Source organism: Camelus ferus, chromosome 1 (assembly GCF_009834535.1).
Source record: "Camelus ferus isolate YT-003-E chromosome 1, BCGSAC_Cfer_1.0, whole genome shotgun sequence".
Lineage (NCBI taxonomy): Eukaryota > Metazoa > Chordata > Mammalia > Artiodactyla > Camelidae > Camelus > Camelus ferus.
The window spans coordinates 35636058-35658043 of record NC_045696.1 but is presented as its reverse complement, the minus strand read 5'-3'; the positions used below and the strand labels follow the sequence as shown (position 1 = coordinate 35658043).

The following is a 21986-nucleotide window of genomic DNA, read 5'->3' as shown; positions in this document are numbered from 1 at the left end:
CATAACATGACTGATTATATACATTCTAGCTCTAAACACACCAGCCTAACAAGACGTGTGAATAAATGGATACAGGAGTAAAACAGAATAGCCTAGTAGCTGCATTACCAAACAGTTTGTAGTAAGAAGTAGCCTAATATTTGTTGAATTCAGGTTCAAAAGTAGAATTTTGTGGTCTTTAGATGACAAACTCCTTCTCAGAAACTTTAAGGTTAAGAATAACAAAATGAAATGGTTCCTGTGGCTATTTTAGACTTTTATTTATTGGTTTGAATTGAATATTTATTCTTTCTTCTTGTTTTCCAGACATATTAATTGCCTTTAAATAAGGTAGACATTAAATATTCAATTATCATAATAAATAATTTGCTTAAAATTAGTCAAAAAGATTTACTGAATATTTCTTTTTCTACCCAACCCTGAATTGTATGTCATAAAACTGAAAGCAGCAAGAGACAAAGAGTCCTGGATTTAGAAAAGCTTCCAATCTACTTGGATTAAAATAGAAATATATGATTTATAAGATAGATAGACAGATACATGCATCATACATAGATACACAAAAATTAAAATTTCATGTCTAGGCAATACCTACACAAATGATACTTTTAAATGAATATTTATTATAATATTTTTAATTACTGGTTTGCAAAATACTTGTTTTTGAAATATGTTTGTGAAAATAATTGCTACTAAAATTTTTATTTGGCTCGTGAATATTAAAGTAAACAATATAACTTCTAATTCATAGAAAAACTAGAATTTTCCTCCAGGATTATGAATTATACCATATATTTCATTGATCTATCTATCAGTTCCCATTTATATACTGTTGAAAACACCATGAGGACAGGGTCTATTTTTTTTCTAATCCGTTGCAATGACTAATGATTGACAGACTTGTATTCCATAAAGCTTTTGAATTTCTTTGAATGTAATATTGTTGATATTATTAAAATATAAATTTTCTAAACGTAAACAACTGAAATCTATCCACATGTATATATATGTTATGATATATAAGTAATGATCTCTCTGGATTGAGAATACTTTGACATTACAGCACATGCTTAGCTTCTGAGTGGAAAATACTATATGAAAGATAGACGTCTTCTATCTTATAATAGATGGAGGTTGCTTTATATAAAGAAAAGTATATTTCTTATATTAATATAATTTATGTCTTACTTTAGAATTTTTAAATTTTTGTTTTAACCAATGTGAAACGTGTCAGTATAAAAAGGCTGAAGAAAATTGCACAAATTTGTTTTAAAAATATAAACCATCAACATTTGGATGCTGCAAGATAAAGATTAAATTTTATAGTCTTCCTCTTGCTATTCTGTACCAACAAGTTCAGTTTTCTTAAAACTGATTATCTAATTGTTTGGCACAATATTAGAGGTTGTATCAATCATTTTCAGCAATTCATTCCATCTTTATATATGTGTAGATAGTTAAAGATAAGGCAGAGATAAGGCAGAGATAGGTGAATGCATATACAATTTACTTACACGTAAGAAACTGTCCAAGGAACCATTCTCCATGTATTCTGTGACGATCATAACTGGTTTACCTAGATACACGGTAAATAATAAATGTATAACCATCAGCAGAGTTCAACAAATATGCAATGAACATATGTATTTTGATGCACCTGATGAACTAAAAACTGAAAGTTTTCTCTGTCCTCCAAATTTACAAAGTTGCAATTAAAAACAAAACTAGCTTTCAATAGAAAACAAAAGTAAAAAAAATAAAAAAGATGGAAGAAGATTGGTTTTCAAAACAAGGGCCCATACCCTATGATACCTAAATTGGCTTATTTGGCATGGTTTTCCTTGAACACAAAATATGCCCGTTGCTTCACTCTAATTGCGTTTTAGCTGATTTGTAAAATCAAGTATTTCTGTCTTCAGGCACCAGACAGAGCCAGGAATTCCATAATCATTGACAACTACTGCAGATATTTACAGTGCTACACACTAGGTGTTTCTCCCATGCCCATTAGTCAGAATAAATGGGCAGATAAATCAAAGTCCCTACCTTCATGGATACTATGTGCCAACTGGACAAAACAATTAAGACTAATAATTAAAACTTTTAAAATCTGTATTCAATTAGCACATTAAAAATGATAAAATCCATGTTATGTTTAAAGGGAAAATAAAATTAAAATTGTTATTGGTAGTAATTTGTAATAACCATTTTGGAAGTATGTGGCCTTAATTACTATTAAACATTTAACAAGCATTTAAATGCATTTATACAGTACTTAGTGTATGCAAAATATTGGTGTTAATTATTTTATATATACTAACTTATTAATTATCATTTCCACTTTTTACATGAAAAAACTGATATATAGAGGGTAATAAACTTAATGTCACACAGCTAAGTTATAAAACCAGAAGTTGCAACCTGAATGTATTATGCCGTTATTTTTGGAAATGTACACTGAGGGAAACATTTAAAATATGAAAAAGCATTAGACACAAAGACGCAAAAGTGTTAAGTATACTGATACATAGATCTACAAATAGAATAAATCTTCAACTACAGATAATAACTGAGGCAATTGTTGGGAATCAATTCTATGCATCATTCTGAATTGAAAGGATGACTGAAGAGGGTAGCACTTCCGACAATTGTTACAGTAAAATGTAACTCCAGTTTCAAAGCCTACACAGATTACTACCCCATAATTCACTTCCTTTATTGTTGCTACAATATTGTTTTGACTATAAATCCATCATGTTACACAAAGAAAAAAAAATCACTCCTCTTCCAAGTCGAGAAGACCTGAGTTAAGACAAATCTTGACTGAGCAAGGTCAAAGACCTTGAACACACAATAGATTTTTAACAAACATCCCTGTGCACCTAACTGTAGAGCACACATACTTTTTTTCCCTCATGTGTTCCTTCTATTTTATGGTTCGTGTGCCATCCTGATGCCAGAAAATATATTTCTTTCCTTGTTTATTGTTTCATATGTGAAAACTCTTAATTCATATTGGTTATGAATTATAGCTTGGTTGCATGAACGTTATGTTTACTACATTTAGTACATGCATATATCCCAAGCTATATGTCTTATTATTAAGAGGTGAGAGAATTATTTAAATTCTATAAATTCTCAGATTTTCATATATGAAAAATCAATTGACACATCAATTCATTGTCCATTAGGACACTGATTAAGTTATATATTTTCAGTAACATATCAAATATACTATACACACACACACACACACACACACACACATATGAAATTAAGTAATGTTTGAAAAGTCATTTTAGCCAAAACCTTGAGCCTACAGACTTGCTTCTTCAAAATTTTAGCTAGGCTTTGACATGACAATATTCAGGAAGAAAAGGAAGATTCAACATTTCTTTGGAAACTTTTGTCTCTCCAGAACAGTAAATCAAATGTCTATGGATGGTCGTAGAAAACTAATCTGAAATAAAATGAATGTACAAACAAATAAACAAATGAAACCCTGCCTATGCATGTTTTCCATAAATCACTCTACATTTCTATGTTTCTTCCTTAATACAATTCTTGGAAGACTAATACGCTAGTAAAACTCAATGCAGCTCTTGAATGTAGTCACAGATACACAGCTTCGTACAGCCAACTCTCAATTACAGTGGCCATTTACCACGTTTATGTACTAACCAGACCTTTGCTTATCACTCTTTTCCTTCTGGCTCTCAGCCTTATGACCATTTCATTTCTTGTTAGCATGTCTAGTAAAATGTTTGGCAAGGGAAATAAAAGTAGCTGGAAAATCAAACCAGTCAATTAAGCCAAAGCCCCATGACCATTCAGAAATCAGAGCAGGCTGCATTTAGCTCTATAATTTATGTATTTGTAAACACATCAGTTAAGATGGGAAAGTCTGCAAATGTGCTTTGAATTAAGTTCAAAGATTCAGCAAACCCAGATGTACAGACAGAGTAAACAGAATAAAAAATATTCTACCTTGGAAGTAGTATCCTCACTTACTTTTCCTTGTGATTTTGATTATGGTAAACAGGGTTAAAGGAAAAGAGACTTCGCAACAGTGGCGAGAACTAGTTCTAACATGTATTGAATGTGGTTGGAAATCATTTATAAAATTCCATCTCATCTGCACAGGATGCAGTGCATTCCTGTCGAAGTCTCGCGTGCTCTTTCCTGTGTATTTTGAATTAGAAATGACATTACCAGCTTTTTTAAGGGCCTATATTATTCACTGTCCTCAGAGATCCTTAAATACATCTGCTTATACAAACTGAAATCAATGAAATTATTGTTGTTTGGGCAAAATGAAAGTCCATCAAAAATCGGCAAAACAAAATGTGCAGTGGAGTTTTGCTTTTGTTCTTATATTGACTTATGAGTATAGATAACATCATGATCTTTCATAATTAAAGGGTTAAGGGAAGCACACCAGTCTCTTACAATCAGTTAATTTCCCCAGTGGCTCAGAGATACTACTAATCATTTTATTTGCTGACAGAAGACATGTGATTCAAAATGTCTAAGAATTTCAGGTTCTGCACTCTGTTTCACCATAACCTTCTTACCCACATTTTCTATTAAAATAAGAGGGTGGGTTAATGTGACAAACATATAGCCATGCTTGGAATCTGTATTGCAATTATCAAATAAATGTTGGCCTTAGATGAAAATGTTTTCATTCAAGCCTAAGTTATTTATCAAAGATTTAAATGCTACAAATTATTGAAATTTAACTCATTTCCAAAGGAAATGCTATTAACTCCTATTAAAGGTAATTTTGTCTTATAAACTGCCTTATTTTCAAGACACACACACTCTAATACACGAGTGTGATTTATAAAATTGAAACCTTTGACCTTGGCAGCAAGTATTCATTATTGGTATCATGTAATCACAATCAGAGTGGAAGCAAAAAAAGCATAAACAGGAGAAGGAAAATGGAATAAAATTGACAAAATATGCCTTACTGTTCTCAGGAAAGAAGATTTGAATCACTTCGGATTAGAAAGAAAATGTTTCAGTTATAGATTACCATGTGCTATAACTGAGACAGAGAAATACTGGAATAAACTGAATTAGAGTATTTTACAGCAGGTTTCCCATTAAATCATATAAACATACAGGGCAATCTTTTGCAAATTCCATTTTAATCAAGACATTATTTATGTTAAGAACGATCCCTCTTCCGTCCACTAGCCAATGAGTTAATAACAACAGGAGTCAACCTATTTTGTCTATAGTTCTAAGTCCAGCACCTAAGAGACCGCCAGTGAGAACCGGCCGTGTTGCGCCTACTGTCACAGGCTGGCTAGGGACGCTCTCTCTCTTCGAATCAGCCTCAGAAGTGCTTTCTCCAACCCTTTTTTAACCAACCCTACTCTATGAATCTCAGCACAGGGAATACTTTATATGCAGTTGACTTTAAAAGTTTAAAATTTATTTACGCTTAATTTGAAACAAAATTTAATACCTTAAAAGATAGGAACAATATTTCTACTCTTCTTTACTCTATTGAGAATAATACTCGAATGTGCCCAGTATGATTTTATAAGGACAGCTTAGTTATTTTTCCTTTTCAAACTTTCTACATTTTTATTTATTTTCTTGTCTAATTTCAAAACTTAAGACATTAGGTCTAATGATGAATTGAAATGGTAACAGCAGACTCCTAGTTTCTACTTTAAAAGAAATGCCTTCTTGGTTTCACTCCTGAGTATGATGTTTGCAGGCTTGTTTGTTTTAGTTTTGGGGGTGTTTATATACATTTGTCAGGTATACATATTTTCTAGGCATGATGTGTTAATAAATTTAAATTAAAATATTTATTTTTTACATCTATTGAGGTTGATTTTCTTTTCTATCTATTAATTTTGTGGATTTCTTGAATGATTAAATATTAAACCAACTTTGCATTCTTGAAATAAACTAAACTTGACCATGATATAGTATGTTTTTTTAAAGCATTGCTAGTCATGGTTTCATAATTATTACAGTGATACTGAATTTTTGCTCATGTGCTATACTCATCTTTTATTTTCCTTTCTGATGATGCTCTTGTATGGTTTGATATCAAGGTATCACTAGCTTTATGAGGTAGGGGTGTTTCTTATTCTCCCTCTTTGCAAGAGTTTGTGTAAGACCAAAATTACTTAGACAATTAGGAAACAAGGGTGTATTTTCCTTCCTTTAGGAGAGTTATCGCAGATTTAAAGCAGCGCTCTATGAGAGGCAATCTTTGGACACATACAACTCATGCACTAACAAATTTTGTAAACTGAATTTAATTTTTCAAAAATATCAAAACCTATCTTATCTAAATGACTGGGGGGAATACACAGCAACACATTCTTTTGTAACTCAACTGTGGCCAATTCAACAAAGAAAAGTGAGTGGACAATGTTGAGGAAACAAGGAAAGTTTTTTATACATGTAAAAATAGCATTCCCTGCCTTATTTTTTTCCTTTAGTTTATTGAGTAGAGATTTTCCTAGTTTGGTCGATAAGGGAACTTAAGAGTTTTCAACTCATTTATCAAAATACAGTCATGAATGCATGATAACTTGTTTCATCAGAGTTTCTAAAATCTATCATAAACTATTTTTATAAATTAATAAAATATATATAACATATATTGCCCATTAAAAATATGACATAGAGTGCAGTACCCTTGAGACAAGTGCAGAAGAAATGTTTTAGAGAAAGGCAAACAAGAAATAGAACTAATTTGACATTGTTCACTAAAAAAATGACTTATTCCAGTAAGATTTCCACACCATATGTGCAGGAAATGTAAGCAAATGATTATCTTTTGGTGTACAGTGGACACTCACACCAATACAGAAATGCTTTCAGTATGAGAAATCCTCTAAAAATTCTGCCCATGACTTTCCTTAATAATACAAGGTTACAGTTAAATTGCATTTATTATTTTTTTAATTAAAAAAAAATCCATCCCTAAATAACAACAAAAAGCATATCAATCCCATCCAATATAATTCCTTCTATTTCACTAGGTGAAAAGTGACCAATGGAAAGTCTTCTTGGATGAAGCTGGAACATCCTTTGACTAATAGTGTGATGGCAGAAATATCAAACATTTGCTAAAAACAGGTTCCAACTTTTTGTACTTCAGCTAAAATTGATAACACATGTTAGTACCAAGTTCTGAGTAGGACTGTGCCCCCAGCTTTCTGCTACTTTGAAGATCAGAGACTCTCTCACCTTCTCTTGTTTAAGACCATCAGGCTTAAAACATACCATTAAAATTGTTTATGGCTCAATTCAAATAAATGAAAATATAATGACTGAAGAAAAGGCTTTCCCTAACTTGAAAATGATACATTATAATAGACCTAGTTTTTCAGAGCACATAATTAATAGCAATAATTTTAAAATTATCTTTGAGCAAAAAAGGAATTGTTCAGAAGAATTTTCTTCTATATCCCCAGATTAAGTGGTAAAATCTTCTCAAACTCAACCAGAAGTGGTAATTTGTATTTGCATAGTTCTAGTCCACCTAACAATGTATTCCTATGGAATCTTATTTGATCTTACAAGGATGTGGAAATAGTCAAGCAGAACTGCTAATTCCATGTTACAAGTGGACAAAGTGAGTCTCTGGCAGTGTTCTGATTTGCCAGACATCTCCCAGCCGGTAGAGCTGAGTCAGAATTTGATCTCTGAACCTTTGATTCGTAATCCAAGTGCCAGTATGCTCTCTTTTCTTCTTTCATTACAATTCGTTCACCAGCTCCGTACCTCACAACTCTGATTGTGTGCATGTGTGTGTATGTCTCTGAACGCTGCCAGGAGATTGTCTTAGTAGTCACAGAGTCTCAGAAAACAAAGAAAATAATAGAAGTTGATTAACTAACTCCTTCTGGTGACAAATTTGCCTTATTTATATCTTAAATGCAACACAGTAACTGTATTCTGATGCATTTCTAGTTCATCTCAGATGTAACAGGGTGCGAGACTTCAAGCTTTTAAATATGCCACTAAAGGAGTTCAGAATCTAATTCTAGGCCTGCTACCCTATTATGTTTGCGATATATGAGATGGCTGGGATTTATATAGTCAGATTTGGCAGTCTCTTACATGATTACTTGACCAGGAAGATACATCAAATTTAGAACTTTCACTCTAAGAATAAGGCAGTTGTAATCCATACTAGAATGTTACAGATTCGGCCTTGAACAGGACATTTACTGCATAATACCTGCGATTTTTAAAGGTCATTTATTTCTTAGTGCATTTTTTCCTGCATTTTGGTTTTGGGGTCTGTTTTATGGATTTCTTTGCCAAGTGACCATAATTCATATCAATTATTGCACATTTATATCTAAAAAAATCTGCCACAATAATTATGGTTTAATATTGCCTGTCAATCAGTAAATAATTTTATGGGAAACAGCTAGCAAAGTAAAACAAGTTGTTTTCAATGACTCATAACACTGGAAACAAGAAACTCAACTCATGTTTGATAAACGATGATAGACTATCAGTCAGCTTAAATCTAAACCTAATATTTAGTTCGATAGACACTGCTGTCTCATTTTTTCCTAGTCGTGAGGGTAGAAGAAGTTAGGTGGTAATTCTGTACACACTAAAGTGCAATCACTTTCTCCACCACTCCCTACGTGATGCAATCAGTCACACAACTGCACTGCTTTGAAATGTGCATTCAGTTTAATGAACCAACACCAAAGAGAGAACTATTCATACAAGACACTGTTGTCTTATTCATATTCAATCAACTAACCCATCAGTTTTGTATTCATTAACATTGGTAAATCCAGCACCTCCTTTGATCCAGGTTCTGTTTAGTCACTGATTATCAAATAGCATGGTTTCTTGCCCCTAATGAGAGTTCACATTTTGTTTTAGGTGTTAAGGGTTATTATCTCCAGAAAATGTTTGAAGCTTGATGGATGATCATTATTAGGGAAGATAAAAATTCAAGATACAAAAGAATTAATAGAATACAAACATAAAAAGAAGAAAGCCTATTTTGTCCAGGGTTGGGGACAGAGGTGAAAGCAACAGACTGGTTCCAGTGCCATCTCCAGTACTTCCTACTTGGACACACGACTTGCTTTTATCTAAGGTTACTGTTTGCTCAAATGTAAAATGGAATCACCATATCTAATTCACAGGGTAGTAATAAGAATAAATAATGTTTATAATGCAATGCTTGGTCAACTAAAAAAGAAGAACTCTTGAAATTCGGGAATTTAAAGAAGAAAAGATACACAAGTATGAATGAGTTTCCTCTCCCAGTCGGGCTCAAGATCTGAAGGACAACCACTCAGTAAGGATGACATGCATAAGAATCAATGGTTAATTGACTATTAAAACCCTAGTGAGACATCATTCTATAATTCTATGGACATTAAGTAGGATATTCTATAAATATGATCTTGCACTGAAGGAACACATACTTACACCTCCAATCCTTAGTACTACTAACAATGTTTTTATGATTAATTTTTAAAAGCTAAAAAGATATTTTTCATCAGAAAATATTTTAGTGTTACTACTAACATGGCCTAATTTTTAGAAGTACAGAGGGAAAAAATATGCTTTACAAGACTTAATATGGACTTACACTTTATGGTTAAGTTCTTCTACATTGTTAAGTTCTTAACCTCATTTATTATATTAAAAAACTCTAAAGGAAATCCAAGTATTATTTCAATTATACCATGCTCTTGTAGTAAGGAATTGCCTTTCTAGTCACACTAAAATGAGAATAGATATTGTGCCATTTGGAAAGTGCTCCATGTAATGTTAAAGAAAAACATCATTGTGAAGAATTTAATGTGTAATGTCTGTTGGTAACCATAGAATATGTAAATGTGGTGCCAATGAATTATCCCCTAAAGGATGCCAAATTCCCTGCCATATGCTGTCTTTCACTCTAGGAAGTTTGCTGCCAATTTAGCTTATTCTTCATCCTGTGGTCCAAAACCTTGAGAAAAAAACAAATCCCAGAGCATTCTCAAGAGGTTTTCATTGGGACTGGAGCCAAAAATCACATATCTGCCTCACGGGATGCCTTCTGAGCCTGGCTGGAGAAACCATCATGGAAATAAGTTCAGCTCTCTTCCACAGGCTGTGAGCCAGAGCTTCCCCAGAGCAGTCAAGAATCCAGCTGGGACTCTAGATCAGACTTATTTGAAATCCACAGAGACCTGAGCAAAGGGCTTGGGTCTAATGTGATCCCAATCTTTACAGCTCAGAAGCAGTCCCCAAACTCCCATAATTTTTCTAAAGCCAAGAGGGTAAAGATTTGGAAGCTTAAATAAAACTGGTGAACAATGAAAGAAAAGGCAGCTAGCTGGGAGTTCCCAGCAATTTCTGTCAAAATTGAGTCATCGTTTTTCCTTGCTACTCACGTAACAGAGAGTTCCACACAATTCACTTAACTATTTTTAATCAGCATGTCTTAATATAGTCCAATGATTAGCTCCTAAATCTTTTAAGCTTTTTAAGATCTAGGATAGCACTGTCAACCTAATACTAGTTAAATATCTTTGACCTCTTGTCAAAGAAATACATGTTAATCCTAAACATTTTGGTGGTGGTGTGTGTGGGGTGGTCAGGACTATCAGGTGATAATGAAAAAAAGATCAAAATTCTTAAATTATTGACTTTGGGTTTAAACAACCTCGACTTAACAGACACAAAATCTGTCTTACGATTTTACTTACTTTTAGTAACAACTCCCTCCAGGCGAATGATATTGGGATGGTCAAATTGTCCCATAATGCTTGCTTCTCCTAAGAAGTCTCTCCTCTGCTTGTCTGTGTAGCCCACTTTCAGGGTCTTGATGGCCACTGAAATCTCTTTTTTTGAAGGAAGTTTTAAGCGACCACTGCACACCTCTCCAAATTCACCTGTTAGGATGCAGAAGATCAAAACAAGACAAGGTAAGGAATTCTTAAAAAGTCATCAATACGGACCAACTATTTCCTCTCAACAATTCCATTCAAAGTGTTTACACTGTTGACCTGCAAGATGTACACTGTAGGCCTCCAAATTATTTTGGATGGTGGTAATTTGAGACTCCCTAAGAAACCTCAGGAAATACACACCCTGGCTGGAAAAGGGACCTTGTGATAAGCTGCATGCATTTTGACGCACTTCACTGTGAATAATGAAACATGAAAGAAAAAGAGGGAAGCTGAGAGCTATATCTTTTAGACTTTTTACTTCTTGCTCTTATAGCTACCATTTCCTGGGGCTAATCAACAGACTAGCCCTGATATAATGAGTCAAGCACTGGATAAAATTTCAGTCATTTCTCACTGTTTCTGTTTTTACCAAGAGGGCCAATAAGCTATGTATTCTGGCTCTCTGAAAATGAGAATAAAAGCATACACTATCGATTCATTTTACTGGAGTAGTGTATGTTGCATTATGGACATACTAATTGTAAAGTTCTCTGGGATTCTGAAAGGAACACAATAATCCAACAGTATCAAATCTTATTTATAGAATCATTGTAGAAATATTTTCTTACATCCAATGGCTTCAATAAAAAAAGTTGTCTTAAATGCACAGTTAATCAGAATTTGTTGAATATGGAGCGTTGCTGACTTTTACATATTCTAATTCAATGATAAAATACTGCCTAGAACTAGTTTGGGCGCCATCTTCATGTACATGGTGTTTGGGAAGATTTGCCCACAACTCTTTGATTTTGAGCTTCCAAGAGCAGAGACCCTTCACATTCTTTTCTGTCTCCACTGCTGCCATCGTGATTGTCACAGAGTAGTGCCACATATAGAATGCTCCTAGATCATAGAAGAAATTCTAATCTTGTGTGGATTACTAGATGGATTTTGTACAACATTTAAAAAATCTCTCATTTAATAGCAAATGAGAGATTTTTCTGAAAAGAAAAATTACGTGATCAATTTTTAGGCTCTCTATGGAATGGAAAAACAGTCTTGGTCCAACCCTCTCACTCTGAGTTTTGGTACAAGTCCATGCCTCACAGGTCAGCCAGAGAGAAGGTGCCAAGAAGTGAGATGCTGCTTCTCTATTTTTTGTCCAAGTTAAGTCCTTCAGCCCACAAAAGCAGCAGGTTGTCCTACTGATTCACCAACTGCATCATGACAAATGACTGGTTTTCTCTCCAGGAAGTCCTAAACTCCCCTGGACTTGATCCTTTCTCAGGAATCCTGTCTTGCCACTATTTTCAAAACAACAACTTACACCATAACTTGTCAAAGTCATTTAAGGTCCAAAAGCCATTATTTATACATTTATTTAATAAATACTCACCAATTGGCAACAGTACGACAGATAGTATGAACAACACACAGAGATAATGGTAATAAAGGCAGATCTAATTTCTTCCCTTCAAGGAAATGTACAGAAGACAGTAATATCTGCAGCTAGAGTGTTATTTTTTTAGAATTATAGGGAGGATTAGGGGCAGAACTTAAGAAATGTTCAATGATCTTTTTTAATTGAAGGAAAAAGTGTCATTGTAGATGTGTGAGGATTAGGAGGAGAAGATATGATAAAGTTTGGGTTAATCATAAGGAAGGATCCATAATGAATTTTCATTTTCTGAAAAAAAGTTCTGTCATTATCATGATCAATGTGGTGTAAGGATGGTGTTTTACATTTGGATGTCAGGACCATTTATTCTAAGTGACAAGCCAGTTGTCAGTTTACAGGCAGACAGTACAGAACGGTGGGGCAGAGCATAGATTCTGGAGCCTGACTGTGTAGGGTCTAATTCTGCCTCCGTCACTTACTATCTGTGTGACTTTGAATTACTATTTTAACCTCTCTGTGCCTTTGCCTCCTTATCTATAACATACAGACACTAATTGTGTCTACATCACAGGATTTTTTGTGCAGCTACAGTATTTAAAGCACTTAGAACAGTGCCAGACTCACAGTAAGTGCCATCTAAGCGTAAGTCACTATTTCTTCTCTGAGTTCAGATCCATCTTAAGAGGGATAAATTATCTGTCTGCCTCTTAAGAGATAGATCAAACTGAAGAATAAGTCTAAAGGTGCTTTTAAAATGTCAAATTCTGCATGAATGTAAGAAGAGATGGTTGTGATGATGATGGTGATAACAAGGCTGCTGTCATATTGGCTGAGTATTTGTAAGAGAAAGCATGTTGTGAATATACCTCACTAGGGAGACCAAGGGCAAGAGGCAGAATTTCAAGTGGGCCAATTTGTGTTTCTCCCTTTGTGCTCAGTGGGATAGCTGGACATAGGGACATGTCATTTACCTTCAAAATTCAGAACATGGTGTTTCAGTAAGTCTAGTATTTAAAAATCACAAAATTTACAAATGTGACTATTTACTCTGATAAATCCTAAGAAATGGTCACAAATACATTACACTAGACATAGAAATGTTAAATATTAATTCAATTCTCTTTATAATAACTATTTTTAAAAGAATAGTGTTGGAAAAAATTAACAAAGACTGGGCAAATGCAATGCCCAATCTTTCCATCTGGCCAAGCTTTACATGGTCATATTTGATTAATTTTGCATCTATAAGAAAAAAAATTTATATCCTGTCATTTCTAAATAAAAGTACAGCTACAAAAAGATCATTTGAGAAGACACTACCTGATTTTTTAAAATTCAGTAAGTGCATCAGTTTTTATTTGTTCTTTGGAAAAAAGTATGCTTTATGAGAATGGGTAAACGGTATTTTGATATAAGGTACACAATGCATAATTGCTCAAAATAAAATTTCTTACTCTCACTGATTTCATTTAAAACAGAGGAAAATGTACTTGTGTGTAAGTAGAATGATCCTTTGCACTAGCCTCAAAGCCCATTCTCCTTCCACTGTTATAACAAGAGGAGAATTAAAAATACATATATTGAACAATGCTGCTGTGTTAGCTAAGCAGTATACATGAATTATCTCAATTAATCCTTTAAAAAGTCTTAGAAGGCACTATTATGATCATTAGTGTCTAGTATAGATTTACAGTTGAAAAGTACAAGACTCAAATTTCAGTTTCCTAATTAATAACTATGTGATCATGAGCTGTTCAAAATTTCAGCTTTTTTTCTGGTGAAATGGAGATAATAATACCTACTTAAAAGGCTAATAAAATTAAATATCATGTGAATGCCTAGCACAGAACAGGAATTAAATAAGTATTCTCTACCTTCAGAAATTTTCAGTATCTGATTTTTGAAATAATGGCTGGATCGAGGAATAAATTTAAGAATTTTAGTCATTATAAATTCTTCACTAACAAAAATTTACTACCTTAAGAAAATTAACTCATGGCTCAGTTTTAATTTTGTAATTTGCAATATGGGTACAATTCTTCTGATTATTCAATGCGTAAATGAAAGTTTCCATTGTATGTATTTCTTTGTATAAAATTTGTGACATAAAATTAGAGACATATTCCACATATATAGTCTTTCTGAATATTTAATTGACTGGGAAAGTTCTGTCATTGAATGAAAGATTCAGCCTTTTAACAATGGAAGATAGCTGCTAATCAGTTTAACATGATTATTATCATTTTTGTGGACAATATAACTTTTAAAAATTAAAAGGATATAGGAAGTGGGTAAGGGTATACATGAAAGAAAGCTGGTTATGAGTGGATCGTTACTGAAGTTGTTGTAGAAATGGGTACATGCAGGTTCATTACACTGCTGTACAATTTCATCTATTTTCATAGATATTTAACATTTTACAAAAAAATGTTTAAAAATTTATAGCTTTCAAAATCTTGATTTCGTATTCTGTATTGATAATGACAAATCACTTAAAGGCTAGCCAGACAGACAGAATTAGGCATGTCTATTATATTGCACTCCTTCAGGAGAAGATAACCAACCCTGAACATACGTGTGTTTCTGAACAAAAACGGGCACAACTGTATAGCCCTTAATGTGGCAATTGAGAGAACTGGCTGTAAAACCTTGAAAATGGAGCATATGCCTAATTTTTTTTTACAAATATGTTTGAAGAGAGAAAGGAAATAGAGGATTTGTCCTAATTTTAATGAGTCTCAGGGATTATTAAGTGATTCAGTACAAACAGCCTTTCCCTTTATCTCATTGATCAGGTATTATTTTTAACGAGTGTGCTTTTCCTCACCCCACTGTGTCCTAGATATCTGGCTTTGTCAGTAACATCCGTGTATATAAGCTTTTACTAATGCAGAGTGCCCCAAATTTCAAGGTCACAATGTGAATGTCTGGTTTTCTGGATGCTGGCTGACCATAGTGGGCTCTCCTCCTCTCATGACATTCTCCAGTTGAGTGTGCGAAGTCCTTTGCTGCATATGCTACTGCAGCTTCCGTGCTGGAGAACAGTGCACTCTTGTGGGGCAACATTAAAACCAGCATGACAGAAACCCTCCACACCATGGAGCAGCTGATGAAGCTCACCGTACACATGACAGTCCTCGATACAAATGCGGATTAATTTTAGCTGCATAAAAATGAACAGTGAATGTGTATATTCTTGTCTTAGATTGTGAAAAGAGAAGTACCTACTCTAGTTTTCTTTTATAAATTGCTAGTTTCATATTATCAAAGTACCTGCACATGTCAGTTTTAGGATACAACACTAAGAAAATTAGAAGAGAAGATTTAGTAAACTATCATTTTATTTAGATAATATGTGAATTACTCAGATTAGCCTGCTTGAACAATAAATACTGCTTGAGTTCCAAATACTGCTTTGGTGCACGGAAAAAGAAACAGAAAATTATATGCATATTTGCACAAAGAAGCATCAGTCATATATATGGTACTTGCAGAAAATGTAATCTGATATGGTTTGCATAATTCAAAGAGCTCATTTTTCAGTCTTTCACTCCATTTCCCATATCAACGTAACTAGTTTGTGTTTGTTTTTAGAACAATATTGAAGAATGAGATGATTGTGCAAAACTATTGCACAGTATTGTTTATTTTTACTTTTGAGTAGTAATTGTATTCAAATGCATGCTATATACACTGTGAATGTCCATGTGTTTATGTGTAAATGTATAAAATACTGTAATTTTATAAATATCTATAATCTTATTGGAAATATGCAACCGCTATAAATAATCACTCCATAGGTGTTATATGTTAATGAGTTTATGGTTAAGTTAATAAGTAGAAGAAAAAGATGTCTATATGAAAACAAGCTTCAATACAAATAATTTAAGACTGGCAACTACAGGCAAGTATTAAAATGGAGTAGTTCACATTATTTCAACTATCCCCTCAAAATAGTTGTGATGGAATTTGTGTAAAACATGTCCTGTATGATTTTATTTTGTGCTATTTTTTAAATTCCAAAGAAGATTGTAAAATTACTTTTTTCTACAAATCAAAGTTTCCACTTAGTAGGCTAATTTAAAGTAAGACACATTTTTATCCTGTTACCCCCTTTTAGCCAAACAGAATGACACACGATCAGCCTGGGGAGACTGAGCTGCCACGGCTGCTGCCTCTGAAATTCAATAAATAAAGAGTTGGCTGTGGTCTCTGGGTCTGTAAGTCTGACACCTTTGAAATCACTACATTCCATTAAATACCCCTTCATTTATTTACTGCCTGCCTTTCATCATGAAATCAGAAAATATCCCTTTTCATAGCAATGTACTTAGTCCTGTGAACCTGAGCAATCACTCTCAAGCAGCATTCTTACTCATGGTTGTAAGCTTGTAATTAACATGCAAGGTTGGCAGTGGGCTCACAGCGGTGGTTACCTGCTCCAACAACTTTGTCAATGGAGATGTTGGTGGCATCCAATTCCTTAGCAAACTCATGAACTGCTTGGGTAGGGTCTTCGTATGTATGTGGGTCAACATAAGTTCGGAGACCTGGAAGTTTCACTGTTTAAGGAACGGAAGAAAGAAAGGCATTATTGTAGTTAGACTTATAAAACCTTTCTGAGCAAATTTTATGATAACATTGTTAGTTTAAAAAAAATCCCCATGACATCAAACTGTGCCAAACTCAACTTATTCTGAGGTATCACTGAAACTGGCAAAGAGGCTGGAATAAGTGTTGAATAATTTAAGAAAAGAAGTTCCCCCTAAAGAAACATAAAGAGGCACCACAATAAACTTTCTCTGCAAAAACAGAAGGAAAATGGACATTCAAGGAGGGGAATCTTAAGGTGAGAAAGATGGTTCAGAACTGAGGAGGCCCAGTAATTACAAACAGCACAGTAGTGACTAAATGCCATCACACTATCACACATTTATGATTCTACAAACAGTGCAGTAACCACCTATCTGTGACAGCGCCACATCTGACAATAAACGAAAGTTTGTGAAATACGTAGATAAGGTAGGATAGCTGCTTTAATGGTAGATAAATTAAAGGATATAGAAGGGCACGTCTTTTGTCTTCCACTATTCTGCTTTCATTAACGTTCACAATCAAAATTCCTCCCCACTACAATTAAAGATCTATTTTAAGCTGTGAGGATATGTATATATAATATGGGTGTAAAATGTATATACTAATATAGTATCAATTAAGTGAAACCTTATTGTGTAACTTTTCAATATAGTTAAAGGTAATATAAGTATTCTTTATAAGTTTAATAATGGTGCTGAGGAGCTAAATTCCAAACAAATCATATTTATAGCTTATTAAATATGAACTTTCTTCATAGTGTATTTATATATTTAATTATTCTGAAGGTTAAAAAATTTCATGATGTTCTATAATGAAACACAGACCAAAGACACAGAATAATCATTTTGGATTTGATTTAATATTAATTAAATTCTTATTATTTGAAAAAATAATTCATATTAGAGACAATTTGGAATGTTCACGAAACTAACTTTCTCTGAAGAAAACAAGACTTTTAAAAAGGGAATCTAAAATCTATTAAAGTATATAAACATGCTCTAACATTAAAAGACATTGTAATTTAACTCCCGCAGTATATGTACTAACATTATTGATTTTGATTTTATTTTGGTAACACTGGTAAAAAAAAATTGGTAAAATTATTTTAGCAAGGGACATGGATACTAAATGGTGATATATTTTTTCATTTATCACACTATACCACTAAAGGATTTTTTAATTCTAAAATAATAAATAAAATCAGACATTGCCTTTTCTGCTATTGCTTTTTTTTTTTTTTTACCGAAGTATAGTTGATATTCAGTGTTGTGTTAGTTTCTGGTGTACAACATAGTGATTCAGTTGTACGTATACATACATACATTTCTTTTCATATTCTTTTTCATTATAGACTATTATGAGGAATTGAATATAGGTCCCTGTGCTATGCAGTAGGATCTTGTTGTTCATCTATTATAAGATACCACTTTTTAATGGAAGAATCTTGTTGAACACTGTGGGATTACCAGAGATTTCTTTGAGCCAGTTTTGTAGTCTGTCTGACATAGGTGTGGAGACTGGGATGACAGCAGCTGTTCTGGAGAGCCTCCAGCACAATGGATATTCGGCCAGTGAGTCCAGGATTTCAGAGTTTAGGCTAAGAAATGACTAGCTTTCTGATCTACAGGACAACTTTGTGAATGCCATGTTACATCGCATTGATGTTCCTGTGCAGCTTAGAGGTTTTGAGTGAAGAAATAAAGGTGTGAGAATAAATGGACTATAAAAGAGATATGGTAGCTGGGAGAGAGGGGAAGTAAACTCTACTTTCCCCAGCTACTTCTACAGGTAATTTTGAGACAGCTGAATAGGAATTGGGGGGTGAGGGAGCAAATGGAGAACGCAAGAGAAGACAGGTTAGCGCCACTCCTACCTCTGAGACAGGAGGGAAGGGGACAGGGCACAACCATTACGAGAATAACACAGCAATTTGCACCAAGATGGTGGAAGATTCAACTCCCAGTGGACCTCGAGGCCCAAGGTGGCAGAAGATCTGACTTCCAGCAGACCCTAACCTTCATTATATGCTCATTGTGATATATTAGCATGGTAAATGGCACTCCCACAGGTGTCATGACAGTTCCAAGAATGATCATAAAATGTAAAAGAGTGGGTGGTGGCCCAGCTCTTGGGAATCCCCACCCCTTCCCCAAAGTAATTGGAATCATCCTCCCACTTGTTAGCATATGAAATAACTGAGCTCATAAAAACTAACAACCCCACACTTTGTGGCCTTTCTCTGCCTTTTGAGATGGCCTGCACTCTGTCTATGGAGTATGTATCTACTTTTACTTTAAATGAAACAGCCACCTGACGCCTTGTGGCTTCTCTGGCCTTCTGAGATGGCCTACCCTTGGTCTATGAAGTGTGCATCTCTCTGAACAAATCTACTTTTACTCAACTTTGGCTCACTCTTGAATTCTTTCCTGCACAAAGCCAAGGACCCTCACTTTATGGGGACTCGCCTGGGAGCTGGGACATGGCCATCCTCTCGCACCCCATTTTCCTTTATCACCTCTGCCTGGTGTTGACCCTGACACTGCTAAGGAGCAGCCACTCTCCGTCCTGAGGCAGAGAGTATGTGATGTGAGATGACACACATATCCAGGGAGTCAACATCCACAGAAATGAGGAAATGGCAAGTATTTTGCCCCTGCTTTGGGAAAACTGTGAGTGGAGTAGCTTTTGATCTGCTTTTTCAGTTCTTCTACTTTCAATAGCGCAGCACAAAGAATCCGCTAGGCATCAGAGAAAGAAGCCCTGGACAACTTGCTATTCAGGTGCCTCGCACTGAGTGCCTGTTGTGTAGTCAGTGCCCGGGGAACAATAGAGACTATTGCCATTATTAGTATTTTCATGTTAAGAATGTTTATTCACAAATATGAATATTATTGAGGTTTCCTGGAGATAGAATCTGGGCTCAGAAATGCCCATTTCTTTGGAGCTCACACATCGGTCTGCATGCTTCTGCTGTTACTATAAACGTTGCTTCCTATAAAAACAGTCACTCATTAGTAAAGTGGTCCACTATAATTTATTATTATACTGAAACTATTTCTGACATTATCAGTACTAAGACACTTTACCCTTAAAACAAGCAAACAGATCAAGGAAAGCTATCATACTTTTTTGCTTTGGGGTAAGGAAAACACTAAAAGTAACTATAGGTTTTCTAAAAGACGTTAGGAAAAAGTCTTCTCAGAATCTCTTTGTTTAGTCAATTTGGTTACATTTTAAAGAAGGCACATCAAATGGAAGCTAGAATACACGATCATCCAGTTTTGATTTTCCCCTAATCATAGTAAGGTCAGGAAATAGTAAGGAAAGAAAATCTAGCATTCCTTTTCAAAGAAAAAAAATAGGACCTTTAAAAATAAGATAAAAATGAATTGTTTTTCTGGTAAACAATTACAAATGTTTTACCTTGCTGAACTTAAGGAAATCAGTTTGGGAGAGACTTACGGCAAAATAGGGGTATGGGTTTAAGAGATACAAACTACTATGTATAAAACAGATAAGCAACAAGGATATATTGTGCAGCACAGAGAATTATAGCCATTATCTTGTAATAGCTTTTAATGGCTTATAATTTGTAAAACTCCTGAATCACTATGCTGTACACCTGAAACTAATATAATATTGTAAATCAACTATACTTAAATTCAAAAAAAGGACTTTACAAATATGATTATAAAATGAGTTGTTGGGAACAATGTCTCAAACATTCCAAATAAGCACTGGCATTAAACAGCCTTGAAAGTGTGCTTTAGAGTTACCCTCCCATACCTGTCAGCCCTAGAGAGAGAAAATGTTTTACTAAATAATCTAAAAATTCAAGTCATTCCCCAATAAAATCAATCAAATTCATTGTGATTGATTAAAATCAAGTAAATTGCTTTTCTACTCACATAACATTTAGGGAAACAATACAAATACAAACACACACACATGCAGATATCTCCAAGAAAAATGACCTGTTCACTGTGGGAGCTTTGGCTGCTGATTTTTAACTGCCGCCCCCAGAGGTTCCAGGAATCAGGTGATTCAGGATGCGAGGCACATAATCCCTTCACACCAATAATTAAGGGCAACACACAGAGTAACTGGGCTGTGTCAAGAAAACCAGATAATAAACACATGCACACGTGTTAAGCTGTACTACTTTACAGCTCGTTCTGTGCAAACACAGTAATTTCCATTTCCATTTTACCAGCATGAGTTGCCCTAAGGATAGCAAAAAAGTAAAAAGGCCCAGTCAGAGAGGGCAAGGGGACAGGATCGTAGGAGGTGAAACACATTTCTTTCCTTTTGAAGCAATATTATAGGATTTGTAACAAGGCTGGAGGGAATAGTTCATAGCTGGAGCTTTTCAAAGTAATACCAAATAAATGGTCTGAAATAAACCAGCTGTAGCATTAAGATGCAGAAAGTTTATGACATGCATATAAGTTACTTTATGCCCTCACAGCTAGGATAAAACATTTCTTTTTTGTTTGGCTATCATAAGAATATTGTACATTTGAAGACAATTTAAGTTTCCACAAACTCCACCATGAAGACCAACAGCTAAAGCAGTTGGGGCGACAGAGGAACCTGCCTACAACTGGCACACAGGAATTCGTCAACGTTCCAAAGTCATGAGATTCATAAATCCTACGTAAAGAACCAAATCAGTATGTATTGTTCTACAGACAATACTTACATCCATTGTCTGACTCAGATTAAGAGCAACGGAATCCACAGGAATGCAACTGCCCTGGCTAATTTATGCATGGTCGACCATGACTCAGTGTTTTAGGGGATCATGAAGAAAAAGCCAGATAAACATCCTGTAATTGGCTCATGCACTCTTGTAAGACTTTTGAGTTGGCAACTTCACTAATCGGGAATGAGATACTGATATTAGGAAGATGATACTTGGGATTGTCTGTGAATTTTTCTATGACTTCGATGAGGTAGATAAAACAAACAATACTCTCTACAAACTCCACCGCTCTGTCCACTCTACTTCAACCTATGTTTCGGAAGACTTTCTTTTCTTTCTTCAATCTATTGAATGCTTCCTGCATGGTAGCAACAGGTCATTG

At 34.5% G+C, this 21986-nt stretch overlaps 1 protein-coding gene across 3 annotated transcripts in view; it reads right to left on the bottom strand.

Moving 5' to 3' along the window:
* The window catches only part of EPHA3 (EPH receptor A3), a 329741-nt gene that overhangs the window by 41068 nt on the left and 266687 nt on the right, over positions 1-21986 (bottom strand). For all 3 annotated transcript variants that reach the window (XM_032477643.1, XM_032477654.1, XM_032477661.1), the window contains exons 10-12: positions 16740-16865; positions 10722-10907; positions 1515-1576 (exon numbers count right to left, since the gene is read on the bottom strand). In XM_032477643.1, coding sequence (XP_032333534.1) covers positions 1515-1576; positions 10722-10907; positions 16740-16865 — 374 coding nt within the window. The remainder of the gene's footprint in view (positions 1-1514; positions 1577-10721; positions 10908-16739; positions 16866-21986) is intronic.